General features: G+C 35.1%; 1 protein-coding gene across 2 annotated transcripts in view; it reads left to right on the top strand.

Annotated features, from left to right (window-relative positions):
* RANBP9 (RAN binding protein 9) overlaps positions 1 to 23242 on the top strand; it is a 90247-nt gene that overhangs the window by 58367 nt on the left and 8638 nt on the right. The window contains exons 5-12 of one of the 2 annotated variants that reach the window (XR_010157901.1): positions 778 to 800; positions 8740 to 8924; positions 10878 to 10990; positions 12157 to 12265; positions 13714 to 13904; positions 15512 to 15659; positions 18905 to 19075; positions 20927 to 21078. Coding sequence is in view for 1 of the 2 variants with exons in the window: in XM_518246.7 (XP_518246.4) it covers positions 778 to 800; positions 8740 to 8924; positions 10878 to 10990; positions 12157 to 12265; positions 13714 to 13904; positions 15512 to 15659; positions 18905 to 19026; positions 20927 to 21078 (1043 nt within the window). In the remaining variant the exon portion in view is untranslated. The remainder of the gene's footprint in view (positions 1 to 777; positions 801 to 8739; positions 8925 to 10877; positions 10991 to 12156; positions 12266 to 13713; positions 13905 to 15511; positions 15660 to 18904; positions 19076 to 20926; positions 21079 to 23242) is intronic. The other variant, XM_518246.7, reaches the window with a different exon arrangement.

Here is a 23242-nt window from a genome sequence, read left to right as displayed (position 1 = left end):
AAATCTTTAAAAATATATCTACAGAAATACTTTATTATTTTCAGCTAAGTTGTATATTGGAATATTTAAAGGAGGTCGTTAAATTGTCACGTTGAGTTGACAGTAGACTTATTCCAATGATATTGCCATTGCTCAAGTTGTATCTAGAACATGACTGTTGTAATTACTGTCAAAAGGTATTCAAGAGAAATTCTAAACTATGCAAAATCGTTCATCCTTTGAAGGAGGAATTGATTTTTCCCACGAGTAAATCATAAGTTAAAGAATTTACTTTCATAAGAAACATTTTTTAAAGAAGCAAAAATATACTGTATTTTCCCTTGTTTGCCTTTTATAACAGAAAAACTCTTTTCTTTCCAGCTAAAATTATTTAAAAGCTAAATCTAGATGATGATTATTAAACGGTGAGGCTACAAATTGCAACTTGGGGGTAAAAAATAAACTGACTATTTTGCAACCAACTTTCTTAATGTGTTTTCTAATGTAGCTTTGAAGATATATCTAAAAGTATTTCAAAAATCCTGGAGACAATGGCAGCATCTCAGAAATAAAATTTGTGTATGACTAGCAAGGCTGATTATCTTGAAAGGGGACAGCGTTCGTTCACTCAGACATATGTTAGTATTATTGATTAAAAATTAGTCTTGTTATTTTTTATTTAGGCTTTAATGTTTTTTCTTTTGCCATTTGTTTCCTCCTTTTAGTTAGAAATTCAGCTTGTCAGTATAGTCTGCTTTGAAAAACAGCTTCTAATGCCACTTTTTTTTTTCTTTTTAGGTATTGCTTTCACTGACCTACCGGTAAGACTTTTTTAAAAGCAGTTTTCCATTTTTAATTACAGGAAGTATAAAGAAACTGATACTGGGCATATTTAGAAAGTTTAAAATACAGTCTTATTGATATTTATTAGGTTTACATGACATGCAAAGAAAGAGATCTTTTCTCTAATCACCTTGGGTGTAGACCCTCAGAAATTAAGCTCCAACTTGCACTGGATTCATTGTATAAAGGAAAATAAATCAGAATTGATTCTCAAGTGTCTTTTTAAATGTCACCATTCATTCATTTGAAATGTATTTCCTTGGACTTTTCAGCAGAAGGCTGTATAGCAGTTATAATCGTTTATTCATCCAAGCTATATAGAGGCCTACTATGTGGCAGGTAAAGTGCTTGGAATATATTATTCAACAGGTAGTAAAGGTCTCTGCCCTCTTGGACTTTATAGTATTCAAGCTGTGAAAGAGAATGAGCAGTACATGAAAAACAAGTAAAGTAGAACATATTTTAAGGGTGTTAAGTATACTTTGGAAAGAAAGGGAAAAAACAGAGAATGGGAATACCAACGGTAGGACACAAGGTTGTACAAGTTGCTCCCCTTTGCTCAAGGTGAGACTTGAGCTGAAGCTTTTGGAGGAGTGAGGGAGTCTGCCAAGTGGATATGTAGAGCAAGAGTTTTCCAGGCAGAGGGAGGTTAGAGAAAAGGTGCTCAGGCAGGAGCACAGATGGCTTGTTTGAAGAAGAGTGTGAAGTGTGGTAGAGAGGAGTGAGGAGGGCAGAGCATATGTAGTAGCAGATGATCAGAGATAATAATGGGGTTGGGGGTAAGCTATTAATAGATCATCTAGACCTGGGCAAGCCATTGGGAGGGCTTGGAAATTTACTCTGAGTGAAATACAAAGACATTGTGGACTTTTATTTGTCATGATAGGACTTCAGTTTTTACGGGATCACTGTGATTGCTTAGTTGAAAAATAGGCCGGGCATGGTGGCTCACACCTGTAATCCCAGCACTTTGGGAGGCCGAGGTAGGCGGATCACGAGGTCAGGAGATCGAGACCATCCTGGCCAACACGGTGAACCCCCGTCTCTACTAAAAAAAAAAAAATACAAAAAATTAGCTGGGCGTGGTGGTGGGCGCCTGTAGTCCCAGCTACTCAGGAGGCTGAGGCAGGAGAATGGCATGAACCTAGGAGGCGGAGCTTGCAGTGAGCCAAGATTGTGCCACTGCACTCCAGCCTGGGTGACAGAGCAAGCCTCTGTCTCAAAAAAAAAAAACAACAACAACAACAACAACAACAACAAAAAACTATATGGGAGTAAGGGTAGAAGCAGGGGGACCTGTGAGAAGACTATTGCAGAAATTCAAGCAAGGGGTTACAGAAACTCTCTTCAGTAGAGGTTTGATTCCACGTATCTTATTTACCAAACCCAAGGCACTGTCAGTTGTAATCTGCATCATCTGTGACACCAAGGGGGAAAAAACTAACGAACTGTGACATAATGCCTCCCTTATCACTTAGCATTTTTATTTTATACTCACTGAATGATCTCTTAGGGTTATTTAAACTTAGATTTTAATATGTGTCTCTTTTTAGGTGTTGCACACCTAAAAAGGATGAGATAAGCAATATAAATTGATTAAGGTATTCCTAAAATTTCATGTTCAGAGTCTAACCTTTAAATCAGTTTTTTAAAGACTGGATGCCATGATTTTCTTTGATCTCACTCTGTCACCCAGGTTGGAGTGCAGTGATGTGATCTTGGCTCACTGCAACCTCTGCTTCCCAGGCTCAAGGGATCCTCCTACCTCAGACTCCCAAGTAGCTGGGACCACAGGTGCACGCCAGCATGCCCGACTGATTTTTTGTATTTTTGGTAGAGACGGGGTTTCGCCAGGTTGCCGAGGCTGATGCCCATGATTTTCTATGTGATACTATCTTCTCCGTCATCAAGAACATTTTTTAAGATTACTCTTATTATGTCTCTGGGATTAATCTCCAAGCTGCTGATTACATCGTGCACATTTGATACTGTCACTTTCATGATGTTAACCAATATCACGAAAATGAAAATTTCATCAGGAAAAGCAACTCAGTCCCAAGAGTTTTTCAGTGAGCTCATTCTTTAACAAATCGCTCCTGTGCAGGCATTGACAGCTGTGTCATGACAGCTGCCTGACCATAGTAAGGTGTCATCAATTATAAAATGCATTCCAATTTTCAGAGATGTTTTGAGAGAGATGATGGAAGATTCAGAGGTAGAGAATAGATACCAAATCTATAGACTATTTATATCCCTTAATGAAATGCTAGGAAAAAACAAATCAAAATTATAATAGAAAATAATTTTAAGCCAAGGAATATTTGAACCCTACCGATCAAAAGTACTCTTCAAGAAGCATTATTTGGCTCTGGGTGTCTGAGGTGGGAGGACTGCTTGAAGCCAGGAGTTCAACACCACTTTGGGCAATATAATGAGATCTCACCTCTACTAAAAAAAAAAAAACAAAAAAAACACAACAACAACAACAAAAAACCCTGCTGCATTATTTAGTAAATAGTGATGGAATGAGTCTTTATTATTTATTTTTTTAAAATACATATTGTTAGGACAAAGTGTAAAGTAAGTTCTAGATGGATTAAAGAGTTAAATTTTTAAAAATCCCAAAATAATAGTAACGAAAATATGATTCTTTTAAAAATCCAACTGAAAACCAAGAGAATTGGCTAATGGATTGGATCTGAAAATTACATAAGGTCTGAGAATTGACAATTGTACTTAGCAGAGTAGAGGTCATTGGTGACCTGGACAAGAAAGTTTCAGCTGTGGGATGGAGACATCCTGATTGGAATGGATTTTAGGAATAGGTGAGTTATAGGCAGTGGATAACTCTGGAGGACTTTGGCCATGGTGAGGAGTAAAGAAATGGAGTAGTAGCCAGTGGTGGAAGTGGGGGCAGTAGAAAAAAAAATTAAGTTAGGAGATTGAGTATGCTGATGAAAATGTCGGTGTCGCATAGAAAGAGGTAGACAGATGTGTAATTGAGGGGATGGGCTTTTGAGAAGAGCATTGTGGGGACAGGCAGAGTGTGTAGGTGCAGATTCTGGTTAGTGGGTTGATTTGGTCTTTAACAGTTAAGAGACTGGTGAGAATGCTGTAAGTTTCATTTGGAGTTGGTTAAAGGGTTTAGTGACTTTTTTTTTTTTTTCTGTTGTGGCACTAAGCATGTAAAACCAACTAGTCAGCGTGAGCTTTTGTTGTTGTTAGCTTTCGTTTTCTTGTTCATAGATAGCGGAGATCATTTGGAAAAAGCTTGGTTGCTTGTAGACATGTTGATTATTTTCTCTCCCACTTTTGAATCACCAGTTATGTTTTTTCCCTCAGGTAGCCAATGATCATGTGCAACTTCATTGTAACAATGGGTGCAGTGGTGGTTTTAGGTTTCCTTTTAGTATAGTATTTTTCATTTTTAATACTGTAAATCTTCTGGGACTTCCATAGGCTTCATATCAATTCTTCCTTTTAAAGGAAGCATCAAGGAAGTGTTTATATCTTCTATACCTGTGATCTCTCACAAGCTACCCATACCATTGAATCCTGAGAGAAAGTATATTTGCAGAAAAACCAGTTTACCTAGATTGTTCTGCACCTGTTATGGAATATAAGTGTTTATACAGCTTTGAAAACCTTAGATTTTTTTCAGAATAGTCTTTTTTCCTCAGCTTACCTCACCAGTTTGAGAAATGACATTAAGTATAACTAATTCAGTTTGGGATTTAATTATACAATTAAATTATGATAGTTGCACAGTTCTGTGAACATACTAAAAAACATTGAAGGCTGTTGCTTTTTAAAGGCTTTTGTTACAGTAGCTGTTCTCATTTTAAATGATGCTGTTTTCGAATTCTGGGCACTGACTTGAAATCTACTTTTTGTGGATACATTATTTGTATAGTCATTTTTATTAAAAGAGATCTAATGTAGACCAAAGCTGTGCTATTGAGAATATAAATTTATATTGTGTACATTTAGCTTTTAAGCAATTTCTAGATTGAAAGTATGTTTTGCAAGTTAATAGAAATGTTTTCCTATTCTTTTCATAAAGAACCTATTCTGTCTATATACTATTCTACATGGGCGGGAGTATTTTTCTAGAAGACATTATTACATATAAATCTACAGTGACAATGCACCTGCTGCATGGATGAACCTTGAAAACATGCTAAATAAAAGAAGCCAGCCATCTGGGTGCGGTGGCTCACGCCTGTAATTCTAGCACTTTGGGAGGCCAAGGCGGGCGGATCAAGAGATCAAGAGATCAAGACCATCCTGGCCAACATGGTGAAACCCCGTCTCTACTAAAAATACAAAAATTAGCCAGGAGTGGTGGCATGTGGCTGTAGTCCCATACTTGGGAGGCTGAGGCAGGAGAATTGCTTGAACTTGGGAGTTAGAGGTTGCAGTGAGCCGAGATTATGCCACTGCACTTCAGCCTGGGCAGCAGAGTGAGACTCCGTCTCAAAAAAAAAAAAAAAAAAAAAAAAAACAGTCATATAAGATCACATATTTTGTTGTTCCATTTATGCAAAATGTCCAGAATGGGCAGATCCATAGAGTTAGAAAGTAGATTAGTGGTTGCCAGGGGGAACGGGGAAATGGGAAGTGGCTGCTGGTGGGTACTGGGTTTCTCTCTGGGGTGATGGGATTGTTACACAATTAAATTACAGTAGTTGCACAGTTTTGTGAACATACTAAAAAACATTGAAGGCTGTTGTTTTTTAAAATCTGTAATATAGCAAGTTAAGGACTATGTCCTTAATCCTCTTCTCCCAATTCTCCAGTTTTAAGGTTGAGTAAATGGTATAACAATTATACTTACTTTTCAGTGAGCCAAAACTGACTTAATATTACTAAAATTTTTTAAATCAATATCAGATTACAGAAGTAATGTATAGTATTAAATACTTAAATGAGATGTTTATATATACAGAAATGTACAAAAGAGAAGTTCTTCATAATCCCAGTCTCTTTGGCTATAATGTTTGTTTTAACTTGAATATATATCCTTTTAGACTTCTTTCTAAACACATATAAGCCAGTATGTTCATTTTTTGAATGTTTATGTGAAAGATAGGGTCATACCATATACAATATGTTATACCTTGCTTTAGTGTGTATAGGACATCTTTCTGTGTCCATATGTACATTTTTCATTCTGTTCTTTTTGCCTGCTTTATGTTATCTTATTAACTTACTACCACAATTGATCAATTATAAAATGTACATTTTTTTCATATTTTAGTATTTCTGAAATGAGAATGCACTGTAGAATCAATGACTGGTCAGAGTTTAATTTGCATTATGTTTTCCTAGACACAAAATAGTGATGTTTGTTACTATTAGATTTTGAGATTTGATGAATATGGTATAATATCACGTATCTGTGAATATTTTAAAATTTTGTTTGTGTTACAAATAATGCTACAAGACATATCTTTGCACATACTTATTTTTGTAGGAATACACTCTTCCAAGTGAAATTACTTGGTCAATTTTAATAGATTTTTCCAGATTTCTTTGTTAAAAGATTATGTCAGTTTACATTTCTGTGTACAGTAGATGAAAGGGTTATTTCCCCAACCCTTATCAGCATTGGGTATTCTCAGCCTTTCAAGTCTTAATCTGATGTGCAAAAGTTTTTAAATCTTGAACTTTTAATTGATTTTATTTTTAAGTGCGCATTAAAAATGTTCATCTAAAAAGTTGAGTGTGATTAAGCTTCTCTTTATGTGTTGTCATTTTTATTTCTTCTACAAATTGCCTACATATTCATTGCCATTTTTAAGAATTTGAACTGGTAGTCTTTGTCCTCCTGAATTTTTTCTGTATTTGTAAAACACATTTTGCCATATGTGTGGCAGATTTTTTTTTCTAGAGAGTCATTTGTCTTTGCCATTTGTGGCATGTTTTGTCATAGGGAAGTTTTAAATTTTTATGAAATAGTTTTATCAGAGAATTCATGAATGTTGATTGTCTTTGATAGTGTTGATAGAATTATTTTTTCTGAATTTGTAAGAAAATTTAGATGAGCAGTCATTTTAAAAATGTCTTTATTTAGACAATACTGAATATCATCATTATAAACTGCTTAATGAACAGAATTGTCTTTCACTCAATTGTGTTTGGCTTATATGCTTTTGTGTTAAAGTATCTCATAACTCTGTAGTGTTTTTTCTGTTTTTTTGTTTTGTTTTGTTTCTGTTTTTGTGTTTTTAAGACAGAGTTTCACTCTTGTTTCCCAGGCTGGAATGCAGTGGCACAATCTCGGCTCACCAGAACGTCCCCATCCCTGGTTCAAGCGATTGTCCTTCCTCAGCCTCCCGAGTAGCTGGGATTACAGGCATGCGCCACCACACCCAGCTAATTTTGTATTTTTAGTAGAGGCGGGGTTTCACCATGTTGGTCAGGCTGGTCTTGTACTCCTGACCTGAGGTGATCTACCTGCCTCAGCCTCCCAAAGTGCTGGGATTACAGGTGTGAGCCACCATGCCTGGCCTGTTTCTATAAAGTCTTTAGGTCTCAGTTTTCTCATTGGTGAAATGGGAAGGCTGTACTATCTCACCTGTTTTTGGCTTAAAAGTTTATAAACTTGTTAGCTCTGTTGATTATTAAGAATCAATACATTTGCATACTTTGCTTTAACCATTTATTTCCATAATCCAGTAGTACTTTATATTTTTGATATTTTGACGTAATATTTTGTTTCTGATTTGTTCTGCTTGATTGAACGGTTGTTTTTAAACACACCCTCTTTGCATTTTACTGTGAAATGTATTTAACATCTTATATTCACACAGAAATTATCCGCTCTTGATCTTTACCTTGTTTTGTACTGAAAAATACTTGTTATAACTATTAAAGATATAAGACATAAATACAGAAAATGAAAATATGGTAGGATTTGAAGTTGCAAGAGGAAAAATCAGTTTTGGATGTGGTATCAGACAAACTTGTGTTCCAATTCCATCTCTGCCATTTGTTAGCAGAACGACCATGAGCAAGTTATTTAACCTTGAATCCTCATTTTCTCTGTCTTTGTAGTAGAAATAATAATAGTGGCCTCACAGAATTATGATTAAACCCTGGCATTTAGTAGCCACTCAGAAACTCATTCTCCCTTTAGATGTAACAACCAATTAGTGACATAGCCAAAAGAATGACCCCTCTATTTTTTGTTTACTTGAAGTTATCACCTTTTCATCTTGATTAACCTTGAAACCATGGAGTGTACCTGAATGCATTTCTGAGTTTGGGTATATTCAGATTCATCCTTTTCCTCCCTTGAAATACATATATTTGAGGTTTTGTGTTTTTTTTTTAATATAGAGAATTTCCACTCTTCCTGGCACTGTGTTTTGCTTATAGTTATGGTCTTATCCCCTTCCCTTTGTAAAGTTAGGCATCCCAAATGTACAGAATGAAAACAGTAAATTTAAGCTATTAAATGCCAGACTAGCTGAGATTATACTTTTATGATAACTAGCTTTAACATGCAGTTTATAGAAATGTATCATATATAAAATGTGGGATAAACCTGAGTTATGTGTTTACATTTGAATTTCTGTAACTACTATATGACATAATCTTAGAACAAGAATTACATGCACATATATTAGTAGCATAATACCACGTGGTATAATACAACGTAGTCCCTGAATAAATAAAACAGAGATCTTGGGTCTCTTTGTTTTTTCTTGATGATTAAATTGCAGGAAGTGATATTTTTTCATCTAACATATAATGTATTTTAGATCATTTGTTTTAGCCTTCTAATATTTTGATTGGGATTTTAAAATATGAAGTAAATTTATAGTTCTATTCTTTTAAATGTAACATTAAAAGAATTATTAAATCTAACATAAAATGGATAAATGTTTAATGAAATATGTTATCTTACAGCCAAATTTGTATCCTACTGTGGGGCTTCAAACACCAGGAGAAGTGGTCGATGCCAATTTTGGGCAACATCCTTTCGTGTTTGATATAGAAGACTATATGCGGGAGTGGAGAACCAAAATCCAGGCACAGATAGATCGATTTCCTATCGGAGATCGAGAAGGAGAATGGCAGACCATGATACAAAAGTAAGAGTGAAGAAATTTGAATTGATGCTATTCAGAATCTGTTTTTTATAAGACATTTATTCTGTTGGTATCCACAGAAGCTTTTTAATCCACTAATTTATATACTGACATATCTATTATATTATTGATTTTAATCTCTCAACAAAAAGTAATTTACTCCACTATTTAAACAAATTAAAAACAATTGTTTGACACACGTACAGAATTGTATTTCAGTCTGAATTAATTTGATGAAGGAAATAAAATGATGTTAGGTCACCTAGGCTAGGTTAATTCATTTGCTATTCTTAGTAATAGGATTTAATGATTTCTGTAGGTTATACAATTTAACTTTTAATAATGTTAATGGAAAAGATAAAGTTGAGAGATAATCTAGATTTTATAATCAGGATCTGTGGTTTTTGGACATGAACTTGGCTATGTCCAAGTTCTTAATATCTGAACTATCAGCAGTAGTTAAGTATGGACTTAAAATTTAAATAAATACCATTAAATTTAAAAAGTCCTCTTCACTATTATAATCCAGGTCAAGAAAATAGCAGACTTTCAGATACAGTTGGTCCAACACATTTCATCTTTAATGTCCTTATAATTGCTTTGAATATTCTTAACTTTAAAATTGTAATAAAATGTTGGGGGTATTTTTTAGAAAAGGAAGTGATTGGGAGACATGATGATGACTCTGAAATCACACTTCGTCCCTGGAGCTATTATCATCTGTATTACAGAGATTGGACACTAGTTTTTTTGTCCAGCCCAGTTGAGAATAGACAACCCTGATGCAGAATCCTATAGTCACCATGAAGTGAAGCTAGAATGGGTTGTTCTGGGGCCACACTGTTTTAATGCTCTGAAAATGGTTACCACTGAGTATCATGGCAAGATAGTAGAAAACATTTATCTTAACCTTATAACCAGGATCCTTCCACCCACTTCTTCACTGACTTGATGTTCACCATGAACTCTTGAGAAGTCCATTCTAAAAGGTCCCCTCCCCCTTAAATTAATTTGAACAATTGGGTAAAATAAGATGCAGATCTGTTTCTTAGACATTTTCCTCCCTTTCCTCCCTCCGCTCTTCGCCTCAGTCTCCTCCTGTGGTGAACCACTGCTTCCCACGATTTTCTAACTGGCCCTTAGTAGTGTCAGGTGGAGGCAAGTTTAAAAATTGACTGTTTGGAGATAACAGATATTTAGGTTAATATTGTTGCATCACCAGTTTTTCTAACCACATCTTGTGGGTAGATGTAAGTATATGTTTTGACTACCTGGTACCTTTTTAAAAGATTATTGTCTTGGAAATGTGTCACTTACATGTAAACCATATTTGATAAATCTCTTGGGTAAAACCATAGTAATTGATTTAGATTAGAAGGCTGATTCCTCCTTTAATTAGTAGTACACTTATAGACATGTTCTGGAAGATTGTCTCTCTGGATTCACCTTAGTATTCTGTACATACTTTGTGATCCCACTTCATTTAACCGGTGTGTAAAGAAGATGGTTGAACTCTGGAACATTAAGAGTTAATCTTTTATTTTAAAGTTGGTTATTTTACAGAATGCCAGCAATACTGGAATAAGTCATATGATAAAGTCAAAATAGAAATTATGGTTAGTAGGGCTGAATAATAAGATAGGAAGGGACCTGGGGGTAATGAGAGTCCAAGAATCAAAGAAAAGGTCATTTAATGTCCTTGATTCTCAAGTAATATTTATTTTAGGGAGAGTAGTCTCAACATAGCATTTGCAGTTATCTTTTTGAAAATAGTACATGAATAGAACAAAATGATGTTTTTCAAAAGCTTACTTTAAAGGTGAGGTTCTTAATGCCTTGTTTCAAGGAAATAGGTTCGTTTTTATAACACCAGAGTAGATTTTGTTTATATAAATTGTAGTATGAAGCATGTATTCTCTTCACTAAAAGATGTATGTTTCTTCTTTTTATTTTAAGAATGGTTTCATCTTATTTAGTCCACCATGGGTACTGTGCCACAGCAGAGGCCTTTGCCAGATCTACAGACCAGACCGTTCTAGAAGAATTAGCTTCCATTAAGAATAGACAAAGTAAGGACACTGTGGTGCATGGCTAACATTTGTTTTCAGATTATAGATTTGGTTACTTTAATTTTTAGAAATTTTGTTTTTTTAATTAAAAAAATTTCAAATAATTTAAAATGAATGCCTCTGAATTTTATTTTCACTGACATTTTTGAAGATCAGTTTAAAAATTCACATAGGACTATGTCAGAATTCTAATTCTAGAGAGATTTTACAGAAATTTTTTGAAGGAATGTCTTTACCATTTTTTTCTTAAATGTTTTCTTAAGCTTTCAGGAAATAAACATTTAATAAAAAGATTTAAAAATAATAATAAAGTAGTCCTGATTAGTTGGAGGAGATAGTATGTGAAAGAAATGTAAATATCTTTGAATTTAAATGGCTAATACAGTATTGATCATAAGTATTTATTATTTAGATCCTAGTGCTGGCCTCTGTGGCCAGAGATAAAACAGGTCCTGTATAACAATGGCAAGTCAGCATAACTGGTCCATAGTTAGCCATCCTAAAATTGGTGCTGTTTGTCCATCAGGGTGGGTATGACTTGACAAGAGTATAGAGATGAAAACAAAATAGATGGGTGAAATTAATGGGTGAAAACAACTATTTCATAGGTCAAATTGCTGTAATAGCACTGATTACATTGTGTTGTAGTTAATTGTGTGCTGTCCTTTTCTACTATTTTAATAAGCTCTGTTGAACAGAGATCACTTACTCATTTTGTATCCTTATCATCTAATTTAACAAATAACAGATCAAGTGAATGCTCAACGAGTCTCTGTTAAATTGGAATCTTAGTCAAAAGCTAGCATTTTTCAGTCCTTTGTTCAGAAGATTATGTTTGATAAGGCATTTTAGTATCCCTTTAAAACAGTCTTTTTAATCTCAGTGTTTGAAACTTCAATATTGCATAATAGGTATTTTAACTATATTACTCGTATGTTTGTGATTTTTAAAAAAAAATTTGTGACAGTACTTGTTTTTCTAATTTTCTAGTATGTCTGAAATGTTTCCTGGATTGCCTAATGGAAACTATGATGTTAGAGAAAGAAATTGAAATTAATCATAATTTATTTAAAGATTTCTTACTAACTTTCTTTTCTGAGGTCCAGTAAGTTTATGTTTTATCTACTTTTGTAAAAGTTAATCGTTGGCTTTCTTTTACTGAATAGGAATTCAGAAATTGGTATTAGCAGGAAGAATGGGAGAAGCCATTGAAACAACACAACAGTTATACCCAAGTTTACTTGAAAGAAATCCTAATCTCCTTTTCACATTAAAGTGAGTTTGCATAATAAAATGCTATATTTGTTATATATTATAAATATTTGTTAAGTTATGTAATAAAAGACATTTTCGTGCTTTTGTAATTTTAGTTTTTTTCGTTTTTCAAGTATATACAATTTTGTAATGTCATTTAAGCAACATGTTATGAAAAATACTTTTGTGTTAAGGACCATAAGCAGAAGGTGTCTTTTGCTATGTATTTGCTTTTATTATTCTATTTATGTGTTTAAAAATGTGAAAATCTTATTTAGAAGATGGGTGTCTATTTTTCCTTCTCAGAAGTACCTTACATTTAATCTCTCTGCATTTTAAAAAATTGTGGTAAAATATACATAAAATTTACCATTTTTTACATTCACATCATTGTGCAACCATCACCACCATCCGACTCCAGAACTTCCCCATCTTCCCAAACTGAAACTCCCTATTAAACACTAACCATCCATTCATCCCCCTAGCCCCTGGAAACCACCATTCTACATTTTGTCTCTATGAATTTGACTACCCATATAAGTAGAATCAGAGTATTTATTCTTCATTACTGGCTTATTTTAGTTAGTGTAATAGCCTTAAGGTTCATCTTTATTGTAGCATGTATCAGAATTTTCTTCCTTTTAAAGGCTGAATTTTACTCCATTGTTTGGATAATACTGCATTTTGTTTATCCATTCATCCACTGATGGACACTTAAAGTTTGCTTCTACCTCTTGGCTATTATGAATAATTCTGCTGTGAACATAGGTGTACAAATATCTGAGTCCCTGCATTAGATTTTTTTGGTTATATACCCAGAAGTGAACTTTCTGGATCATATGGTAATTCTATGTTTAACTATTTTTTTTTAATAATAGCCATCCTGATTTGACAATTTTAATTGGTTTTATGAATCTTTGTTACTTAAAAAATGAGATGTTACTGAGCTTCAGATTTCAACTTGTTAAGCAACAGATATCCTTTGTAAGTCAAATGACAGAATTGTTTTGCTTTAGAGTAAGAATTTTAAATGAGGCCCATTTTGGTTAAGAGGTTGGGAATGGGACGGGTGGGGAGAAAGGCTATGCTTTATATGTATCTCATATACATAAAATCATGTCCTTAGGCACAATTTGATTTGCTACCAAGGGCAAATGTTATTTTGATTAAATTACTTGTAGCCAAAAAAATGGGGTTCATATCTTCTTATAGGTAAATTTCCATTTGGTAAATTCTGATTAAAGGGGGTAATATTATTATAGTGTCTATTACATTGTACTCTCATTTTTCTGGAAATTCTAAAATTCTAAGCATTAAAGCATAGGACACCATATTTAATATTTTTAGCTTACTAAAGACCAATCCTACTGATAAATCAAAGTTTTAAAAATATTTTTAGAAATCTGTTGCTATTAAATAAAAGACCATTTGAAGATTATGTCTAAGTAAATTTTTCTTTTCTCCTTTAGAGTGCGTCAGTTTATAGAAATGGTGAATGGTACAGATAGTGAAGTACGATGTTTGGGAGGCCGAAGTCCAAAGTCTCAAGACAGTTATCCTGTTAGTCCTCGACCTTTTAGTAGTCCAAGTATGAGCCCCAGCCATGGAATGAATATCCACAATTTAGCATCAGGCAAAGGAAGCACCGCACATTTTTCAGGTGAGATTTAACTTATGACATTATTTTTAGATTTTTCCTCTTTATAGTCTTAAACCTTTTTACTTTTGAAAATCTGTATATTTCCAGCTGGGCACAGTGGCTCACGCTTGTAATCCCAGCACTTTGGGAGGCCAGGGTGGGCGGATCACGAGGTCAGGAGTTCGAGACCAGCCTGGCCAACATGGTGATAACCCCATCTCTACTAAAAATACAAAAATCAGCTGGGCATGGTGGCAGGTGCCTGTAGTCCCAGCTACTCGGGAGGCTGAGGCAGGAGAATTGCTTGAATCCTGGAGGCAGAGGTTGCAGTGAGCTGAGATCACTTCACTGCACTCCAGCCTGGGTGACAGAGGGACACTCCATTTGTCTCAGAAAATCTGTGTATTTCCTTTGTAGCTGTTTTCAAATGTGTATACTTAAGATTTTTCTGGGTGAAAAATTGTAGGTTCAGATTGACATGTTCTCAGTACCAGGAAGTCACTTGAAGAACAGCTGTCTGAGAATAGGTTATTAGCAGACCTTCCTAAATGAAAGTCAGCATTCACAATGAGTAGTCACCAGAATTAAATTATTGATTTTTAATGGTGAAAAGGTAATTGTGTATTTTAATAAAATATAAATTTAAAGGTGATGTGGCTGTGATACCTTATGCCACTGGTTACCACATCTAGCTGGGCTGCCGCTGCCTCCCTCCTCTCCCCCCACCCCCAACCTTTCCCAACCAAGCCTCTTGCAAAAGTCAGCTCTGCCTAGTTCGTTTTCTCCCATCCGTTTTTTGGCTCACCAGTCTTACTCTCTGTGACTTTGGGCCTTCTCTTAATTAAAATTCTCTCCTTTCTTGGCTTTTGTGACATCACTTCTACAGGTTTTTTTGGTTTTGTTTTTGTTTCTTTTTAAAGAGTTGGAGTCTCGCAGTGTTTCTGATGCTGGTCTCAAACTCCTGGCCTCAAGCACTGCTCCTGCCTCAGCCTCCCAAAGTGCTGGGCTTACAGGTGTGAGCTACCGTGCCCAGCCACAGATTTATTTCTGATGCTTCTCAGTCTTCTGTTTGCCCATCTCTTTAATTCTGCATTTCCCAAGATGTTATCTTTGTACATTTAACATTCTTAAACAAGTCAGATAGTGTCTCCTTTCCTTTCATGAAGTAACACCATTGCTTTTTCTTATTTCAATTTATTCTCTTTTCTGCATTACTTCCTCTCAGTTTATTTACATTACCACTCTGTACAACAAGTGTGATTCCCATGTCTGTTCTTAGCCACTACTCCTCTTGAATATCATACAGTCACTTCAGGCTTGGATAAATTCTGAGCCTCAGTGTATTCATATGTAAAATGGGGATGATCATAATATTGCCATTTTAGGGGGATTTTGAGGATTAAATGAGATGTGTAATTAAGCCTTCAATAAATGTTAGATGAGGTAATAATTAAGATCTCACAATTAAGTATTCTTAGTATCCTTTCAAAGAAGTTACCTGTTTACATCATCCATTGACTCTCCTACATTCTAGAAGTCTTAGTACAAAATCAACATGGAGACTTGTTTACAACCGTATTAATAAATTAGTGTTTGTTTCTGTTTCTACGTGGTATCTTTTTCTTCAGGTTTTGAAAGTTGTAGTAATGGTGTAATATCAAATAAAGCACATCAATCGTATTGCCATAGTAATAAACACCAGTCATCCAACTTGAATGTACCAGAACTAAACAGTATAAATATGTCAAGATCACAGCAAGTTAATAACTTCACCAGGTAAGTAATTTCACTGACTTTTGCACTAATATAAGCAACCTAGTTATAGGTGTAATCGTTGTAATAATTTTGAAAGAACTTGAATTATGTGACCCACAGAGGGGCTCTGGGAGTTCTTAAGCCCCCAGAGAATAAAAGGGTAGGGAGTCAGTTCCCCAAAGCTTTTTAGTCTCCTATTATGCACATGAGCTCTTTCCTTAGTTTCTTCCTCTTCTCTACTACCCTCTTCCCTCTAGTAAAGTTATAAGGACAAATTCAGGGCTTCATGCATTGTCTTCCTGCCAGCCACAGAGCTATACAAATGATCACATAAATGCCATTTGTTATGTTTTCACAGTAGTTAAGACACAGTAGCATATTTAACCTTGAACGGTGACATAAGATAAATTTACAACTAATTTTTTCTCTGTGTGTGAGTTTTTTTGGTGTAAATGTGTAGAATGTTTTCCAAGTTCAAAACTAACTTTACAAATAATCTTTTTTGAAAGCCTGCCTTTAAGTAGCTTGCATATAGTAGATGGTTAAGTCATTTAGTAAACATTGGTGTGAGGATGGTTTTGAGGATTTGTTGGGCACCAAACATTCTGCTAGGTAGGGTGTCTGACTTTGAAGAGGTTTGAAAGATGATATCTCAGTCAGTGTACTATGACCCTTGATATACTCAGGTTTAATATTTATGAAACCTAAAAGTTCATGAAGTGACATTATTTGAATTAAATACTACTGTGCAGTAGCAAATTATTGTGAATTCACCCTGCCCAAATCATCCAGGACTGGGTCAATTTAATATTGGTTTGGTCTGTAACAAACCAGTTGGTTACATTGCATTTTCAGGAAATGGTCATCAGTGCCACATTTTCTTATTAAAGGAGAGAGAGCCTAGCTTTTAGCATGGAATCTTAACGGAAATATGATTTTGCAGAAAGGAGTGTATGTAAAAAAAAATCTGTATTTGAAAATTGGGAGATTAATCTCAATTTCTGGGTTGTCTGTCACACATGACAAAAATTTACTGAAGTAATAGTGTGTGTGATTGATACAAGTTATAATGGAGAACCACAAAAGTGTATGAGAACAGCAGAAAAATCGTCTTTCACAGCAGAGATGATATATTGGAAAATATAAAATCAAAATATTATAGTTTAAAAATAGATGGAAATGTAAAAAGTTAAGTACTTCATGCTTTATACTAAATGCATTGGTACTTTATCATTGATCAAGGCTCTTGCCAATGTTTGAGGGTAAGATTGCAGTCAGTTTGTGAGTTTTTCTCTTGAATACTATCCCTACAGCAGGAAGTTGCTAAACAGATCTATTATTACCTGAGTTCAGGGAAGCAAGCTTAACGGAAGGGTCTGATGACACAACATCCTCCTTTGTCTGCAGTATAAAAGGGAAAGAAAGTAAACTTTGAACTGCCTTAAGCTATAAGTTATTTTGTAGTTGGTAATGGCTTTCCTAACTGTGAAGTAGGCAAAGATGGTATTAACTATTTAAACCATTTTACAGATGTAGAGCGGGATATCAGAAAAGTAAATGACTTTTTTTTTCTTAAGGTCAATTATTAGTAGCTAGTAAGTTGCAGAGCTGAGGCTGCGTTTCAGGATTTGACTTGCAAACTTGTGCCTTTTCCCTGATACCGCCCACCATCTGAAATGCTCTTCTTCCTACCCTCCCTCACCTCCAGTATAACTTCTGTCCAGGCTGAGAAAATTCAAGTTCAGATGTCAGTTCTTCCAGGATGTTTTCCTTGATTTACATCCCATCAAATATGTCATGTTTTGTGATTAACTTTCATCATAGTACTGATCATAATTACTCTGTAATATAATAACTTAATTAGCTTTTTATAGGTTGTTTGCTACAGGAAGGCAGAGGCTGTTTCATAATATCCTTAGCACCTAACAGGGATCATACCTCAGAGGCTCTTAAATGTGTGTTAAATGAACGAGTTCCTTCCAAATACTAAACTGAGTTATCAAAAAAAAAAAAAAAAAAAGTTTAGTATTTTTTAAAAAGCCACTGAAAGCTGTGATGGTAAGGATTTTCTTATTCTTAAAGTTTGGTTTTTCTTACCAATTTTCGAAGTTTGTTAAGATTATAAACAAGCTTTCCTGGTTGAGTAAGTCTGCTCTGGAGTCGTAGGGCCATATCCCCCTTTTCCCTAGATCTCTTTTTTTTTTTTTTACCTTAACAATTTTACTAACAGGAGTGTATGCATGCACACACACCCCCCCAAGGTGTTAGAATTTGTTACCTCTGGTGGTATTACGCATAGTGGTTTTTGCTCATCTGTATTTTTTTTTCTACAAATGAATATATATTGTTTTTGTAATGAGAAATGTCATTTTTATCTAAGCATTACCTAAAATTTCATCGAGTGTTTACTTCTAGATTGTATAATTATTACCTAGACCTTCATAGGATAAATCCTAAAGATTAGATATTTATTGTTGCTTATAAGAGTGCGGATGGTTCTGAAGGACATATATTGACAGCTTAAATATGTGCAAATATAGTTATTGGCAGATAGATATTCATTGAGTGGAATGAGTGAAAACTGGAAACTATCCAGGACATCAGTTTAAAAATTAAGATTCAGCAATACTTTAGCCAATAAGATAGCCTGTGAGAGTGAAACAGTGTCGTGTGGTGAAAAGGGATGAGAGAATGAAGCTCAGTCATTTTTTATCAGTTACCCTTGAATGTATATTTTTAAGTAGTGAGGACAAATGCCAGAATGCTATTTAAAAACAGCCTAGGAGTGGATTGAGTATGAGGTCCGGAACGAGGTGAAGCGGGTTCCAGGAGTGAGATGTATTTATTTTGAGAGTGAGGTTTTCCCCTTACATACTGGAAATCAGTGCTGGGGGTAGGGGGAGAGGGCTGGCTGGGGAGTTGGTGGGGCAGCAGTTGATTAACGAAGACGTACAGATATGAATTTGAAAAATAATAGGATTGTGTGGAAGTATGATTTCTCCGTATTGATGTAAAGTCATAAAACCACTACATTTTAGCATATGTACTTTTTTTCCTCCCTTACCTCCAGGGGTACAAATTTGTTAAAAATCAGCGACATGTTTGGCTTTGAATACGTTCAAGATTTAACTAAATACCTTTTTTGCAGATTTCTATTGCCTTATGAAGTTAGTTTATTCGTAGGCTATGTAGTTCAGTAGTGATTTATTTTAAACTAAGCTGCAAGTATGATATTTCTAAAATTAGGTTTGTTTTTTCGTTTTCAGTAATGATGTAGACATGGAAACAGATCACTACTCCAATGGAGTTGGAGAAACTTCATCCAATGGTTTCCTAAATGGTAGCTCTAAGCATGACCACGAAATGGAAGATTGTGACACCGAAATGGGTCTGCAGTGATATTTCTTACATTTTTAATAAAAAATGATGGCTACAAGGTTATGTTTTTACTTGTACTGATTCACAGCTGATGAGCATAAACCAGATTTAAAGATGTATGTGCTGTAGGACTTGACAGTAATGCATAGCACTTAAACTCATGTTTGAGTGGGCTGCTAGAGAAAGTAGAGTTACCTTTCAGCTACAGGCAGTGTTTCTTGCTGAACTGCTTAGGCTCAGGTTTAGCGCTGTCACTAATGCAGCAGTACTGACTTACTGGTGTTGAGCCTCTAGGCTATTTTAGGTTGGAGATGATAAAACTTCTTATATTTATGTCAGTATAGTCAGTAAGGCCAAATGGTTAGATGATTTTACAAATTCTAATCAGTATTTCTTAAATGGGTTTAACGTAAACGTGTGTGACTATGCATAGTACTATCCCTGGTATATAGTAGGTGCTTAAGTATGACCTCCCTCACCAAAAAAAAAACCCCACCACCAACAAAAAAATTATGTGGCTCCAAGACACATTAGCATGCATAATTTTATTTTGTAGACAACTTAAGTAGTAAATTGCCTGTCCCATCAGCAAACTATCCCATCAAATGGAGAGTGAAAATTTATTTGTTGGAATACATTTTTTCATTTATTTGTTGGAATTCCATGGCAATGTTAGATTTCTTATTATTTTGAGATTGAGTGGTATTACTAAAATTGTTTTTTAAAAAGAAATGCAGCTTTGTTTTACTCTTCAATATCAGCCACCTCAGTTTCTGAAGAGTAATTTAAGTACAGTGATAAAGAGCAGGAGTTCTAGAGCCAGATTACATAGATTTGATTTCTGCAACTGCCATTTACTAGCTGTGTGACCTTGGAAAAATTACTTAACTGCTCTGTGTCTCAGTTTCTTCATCTGTAAAATGGGTATAATAACGACCTCATAAGTTATTGTGAAAGTAAATGAATAATCCAAAAAGCTAATAGCACAAAGTGCTTGGGAAATATTAACCATCATCATCATCACCTTATTTTTAATGATTTATAAGTAATTTATACAGTTAAATTATTTTATCAATCAAGATATATAAAACTATTTTCTTAGCTGGGCATGGTGGCTCACGCCTGTAATCCCAGCACTTTGGGAGGCCGAGGTGGGCGGATCACAAGGTCAGGAGTTTGAGACCAGCCTGACCAATATGGTGAAACCCCATTTCTACTAAAACATACAAAAATTAGCCAGGCATGATGGCGCGTGCCTGTAATCCCAGCTACTCAGGAGGCTGAGGCAGGAGAATTGCTTGAACCTGGGAGGCAGAGGTTCCAGTGAGCTGGGATCACACCACTGCACTCCAGCTTGGGTGACAGAGTGAGACTCCATCCAAAAAAAAAAAAAAATTATTTTTTCAAAGTGGTATTTTTCTAAAAGTAGTGCATTTAATCTTTTCAGTTAGTATAATACGCTGTCTTCTGTATTTTTATTGTAGTCATTTAGCTTTTCTTAGCTTTCAGGAACATTTTATTATATCTCTACTACGTCAGTTAAGGCAGCCTGAGTGGCATTATTAACAGTTTTCCTTTTTTTTTTTTTTTAATTAATGTTGCTTAATGTAGTTTTAGGGAATTATACTTTTTCTAAAATTTTTTTCTGACGTAAGTACCCTCTAACACTGAAAGGTTGTCCCCTCTCAACTGCATGCTGAATACTGGATCCTAGACTCTTGAGAGCTAAATAAAGTATATCTTTTAGCTGCAGTTTCATATTAAAAATGAATTTTTAACAATCTGCATATTTAGATGAAATATTAGGGAATAGTTACTAAATGTACAAAATGGTGTAAGAAATGTATGTTCGTGTCCTCATTATACTCCATTCCATAAGGTAGTAAAATACTTGTCTGTTTTTCTTACAGAAGTTGATTCAAGTCAGTTGAGACGCCAGTTGTGTGGAGGAAGTCAGGCCGCCATAGAAAGAATGATCCACTTTGGACGAGAGCTGCAAGCAATGAGTGAACAGCTAAGGAGAGACTGTGGCAAGAACACTGCAAACAAAAAAATGTTGAAGGTGAATATATTTTTTCTTGAAAAATTATAAATATGTCAGAGGAACTAAAATGTAGTTTTGTGAAACACTGAGCAGTGTACCAGAAATTCTTGTTAGGGAACTGGGACCTGACCTTCCCCCTGGCTCCTTGCCCATCTGAGAGTGGAAATATTTGATGAAGTTAGGCAGTTCTGATCTACTGGAAAGAGCATTGGACTAAAGCAAAAAAAAAAAAAGGATTAAATCCCAGTGCTAGTGCTTATCAACATTGTGTGTCCTCGTTAACTTAGTTTCTTAGTTTTATTTTCTCAGCTGTAAAATCAGCAGTTACTAGGAGAAATGTGGGTGTGCAGATAAAACTATAGGTCTGAGATTTTATTCTAGTAAATATTGTTCAGGTTTATAGCCTTTTGGATGTATAACACATGGTTCTCATTTTGATGGGAATTAGTGAAGAATTGGGTCACTTTTCATGGCCAGAATAGTTAAAATACATTTTAAAGTCTCTTCTGGATTGTTGTCCATGAGCTGATAGGATGGATACAATCTAATTCAGTAAAGTAGCCACAGTTTTGTGTACCAGTTGAAGGTGGAGGGGCTTTCTCCTAACTTAAGTCAGCATTGCAGTTGTAGAGATGTACAGCTCTTTAACAGTTGGTTCATTGTAAACATTTTCTTCTGAATATTTTGGAAGAAGACTGAAATTAAAGGGGAGATGAATGCAGTGGCCTTGAGACTGATGTTTGGGTATGGTAGGAAAGGGCAAGCAAAAGATTCCTGCCGCTGTTTCTTCCTGACCTGGACTGAAAGTTAGTACAGGTTGAGTATCCCTAGTCCGAAAATCTGAAGTGCTCCAAAATCTGATACTTAAGAGTGCCGACATGATACACAAGGATATGCTCATTGGAACATTTTGGACTTTTAGATGAGAGATGCTCAATTAGTAAATGTTTTAACATTTGAAAAAATCTGAAATCTGAAACATAGCACAAGTGTAGGACATAACGTGCTTGCCTGGCCTAGGATGCGTTATAGAGCACCTCAAGTTAAAGGCATGCAATCTTGTATTTTCCCTAGCTGAGATGGGAAGACAGGTGTATTTATCATACTTTGTACTTCATCTACTCCATAGTATAAAAACTGCTATTTCTAGTGGTTACCCTGAGCTATCAAAAAAGTTAAATTATTTTTATGTTAGATAAAAAATAATTGATAATTGAAACAAGTTTAATTTAAAAAGTCAAATCAGGCCGGGCGCGGTGGCTCACACTTGTAATCCCAGCACTTTGGGAGGCTGAGGCGGGCGGATCATGAGTTCAAGAGATTGAGACCATCCTGCTAACACGGTGAAACCCCGTCTCTACTAAAAATACAAAAAAGTAGCTGGGCCTGGTGGCGGGCGCCTGTAGTCCCAGCTACTCAGGAGGCTGAGGCAGGAGAATCACTTGAACGCAGGAGTTCAGGTTCAGCCTGTGCAACATAGTGAGACCTTGCCTCTTAAAAAAAAAAAATAGAAAAATGAGAAGAGTGGCATTGCTTTATATTTTTTTGTAAGTCTCTTTAATGCTTGGTTTAATAGGTGAGCTGTATTCGCATACAGACCAGACTGCCTTTAGTCTGTTGTGATATCACATGTCATGTGCCTCTGGAAAATTCCACTATATAGTCAGAGGAAATGAAAGAAAAGGGCAAGGAACATCTTAGTACTATTATACAAATAATTTTGACTTCACAGATCCCCTGAAAGGTTTTTGGACCCAGGTGTCCCTGAATCATACTTTGAGTACTGTTGTTTTAGGGCATATTTGGAAATAAAGAATTTTTTTTTTTTTAAGAATTCTTAAGACTTTTTTTACACTAGGTCATCTGACTTGGTTTTCTTTTTAAAACTTTATGCTAATTGAGCAGGATGAAATACCTTTGAAAATTTAAGATTATACTCCATTAGCTTACTTTGTGTTTGATTCTTATTTACATGAAGCTCAGAAGATGGCATTATATGGCCAATTCTCAAAGATATTCCTTGGTTATATACTGAATTGTGTGAAGATGTATCATCTTCATTTAAAGAGTATAGATGTCTTTGATTTTGCACCTCTAACTTCTAAGCAAATGCCAGCTACTTTCAGAGACTTTCTTAATACTCTGAGCTGCTTCCATCTCATTTCCCAAACTTATCTTGATC

Source organism: Pan troglodytes, chromosome 5, assembly GCF_028858775.2.
Source record: "Pan troglodytes isolate AG18354 chromosome 5, NHGRI_mPanTro3-v2.0_pri, whole genome shotgun sequence".
Taxonomy (NCBI): domain Eukaryota; kingdom Metazoa; phylum Chordata; class Mammalia; order Primates; family Hominidae; genus Pan; species Pan troglodytes.
This window is presented reverse-complemented; position numbering and strand designations above follow the sequence as displayed.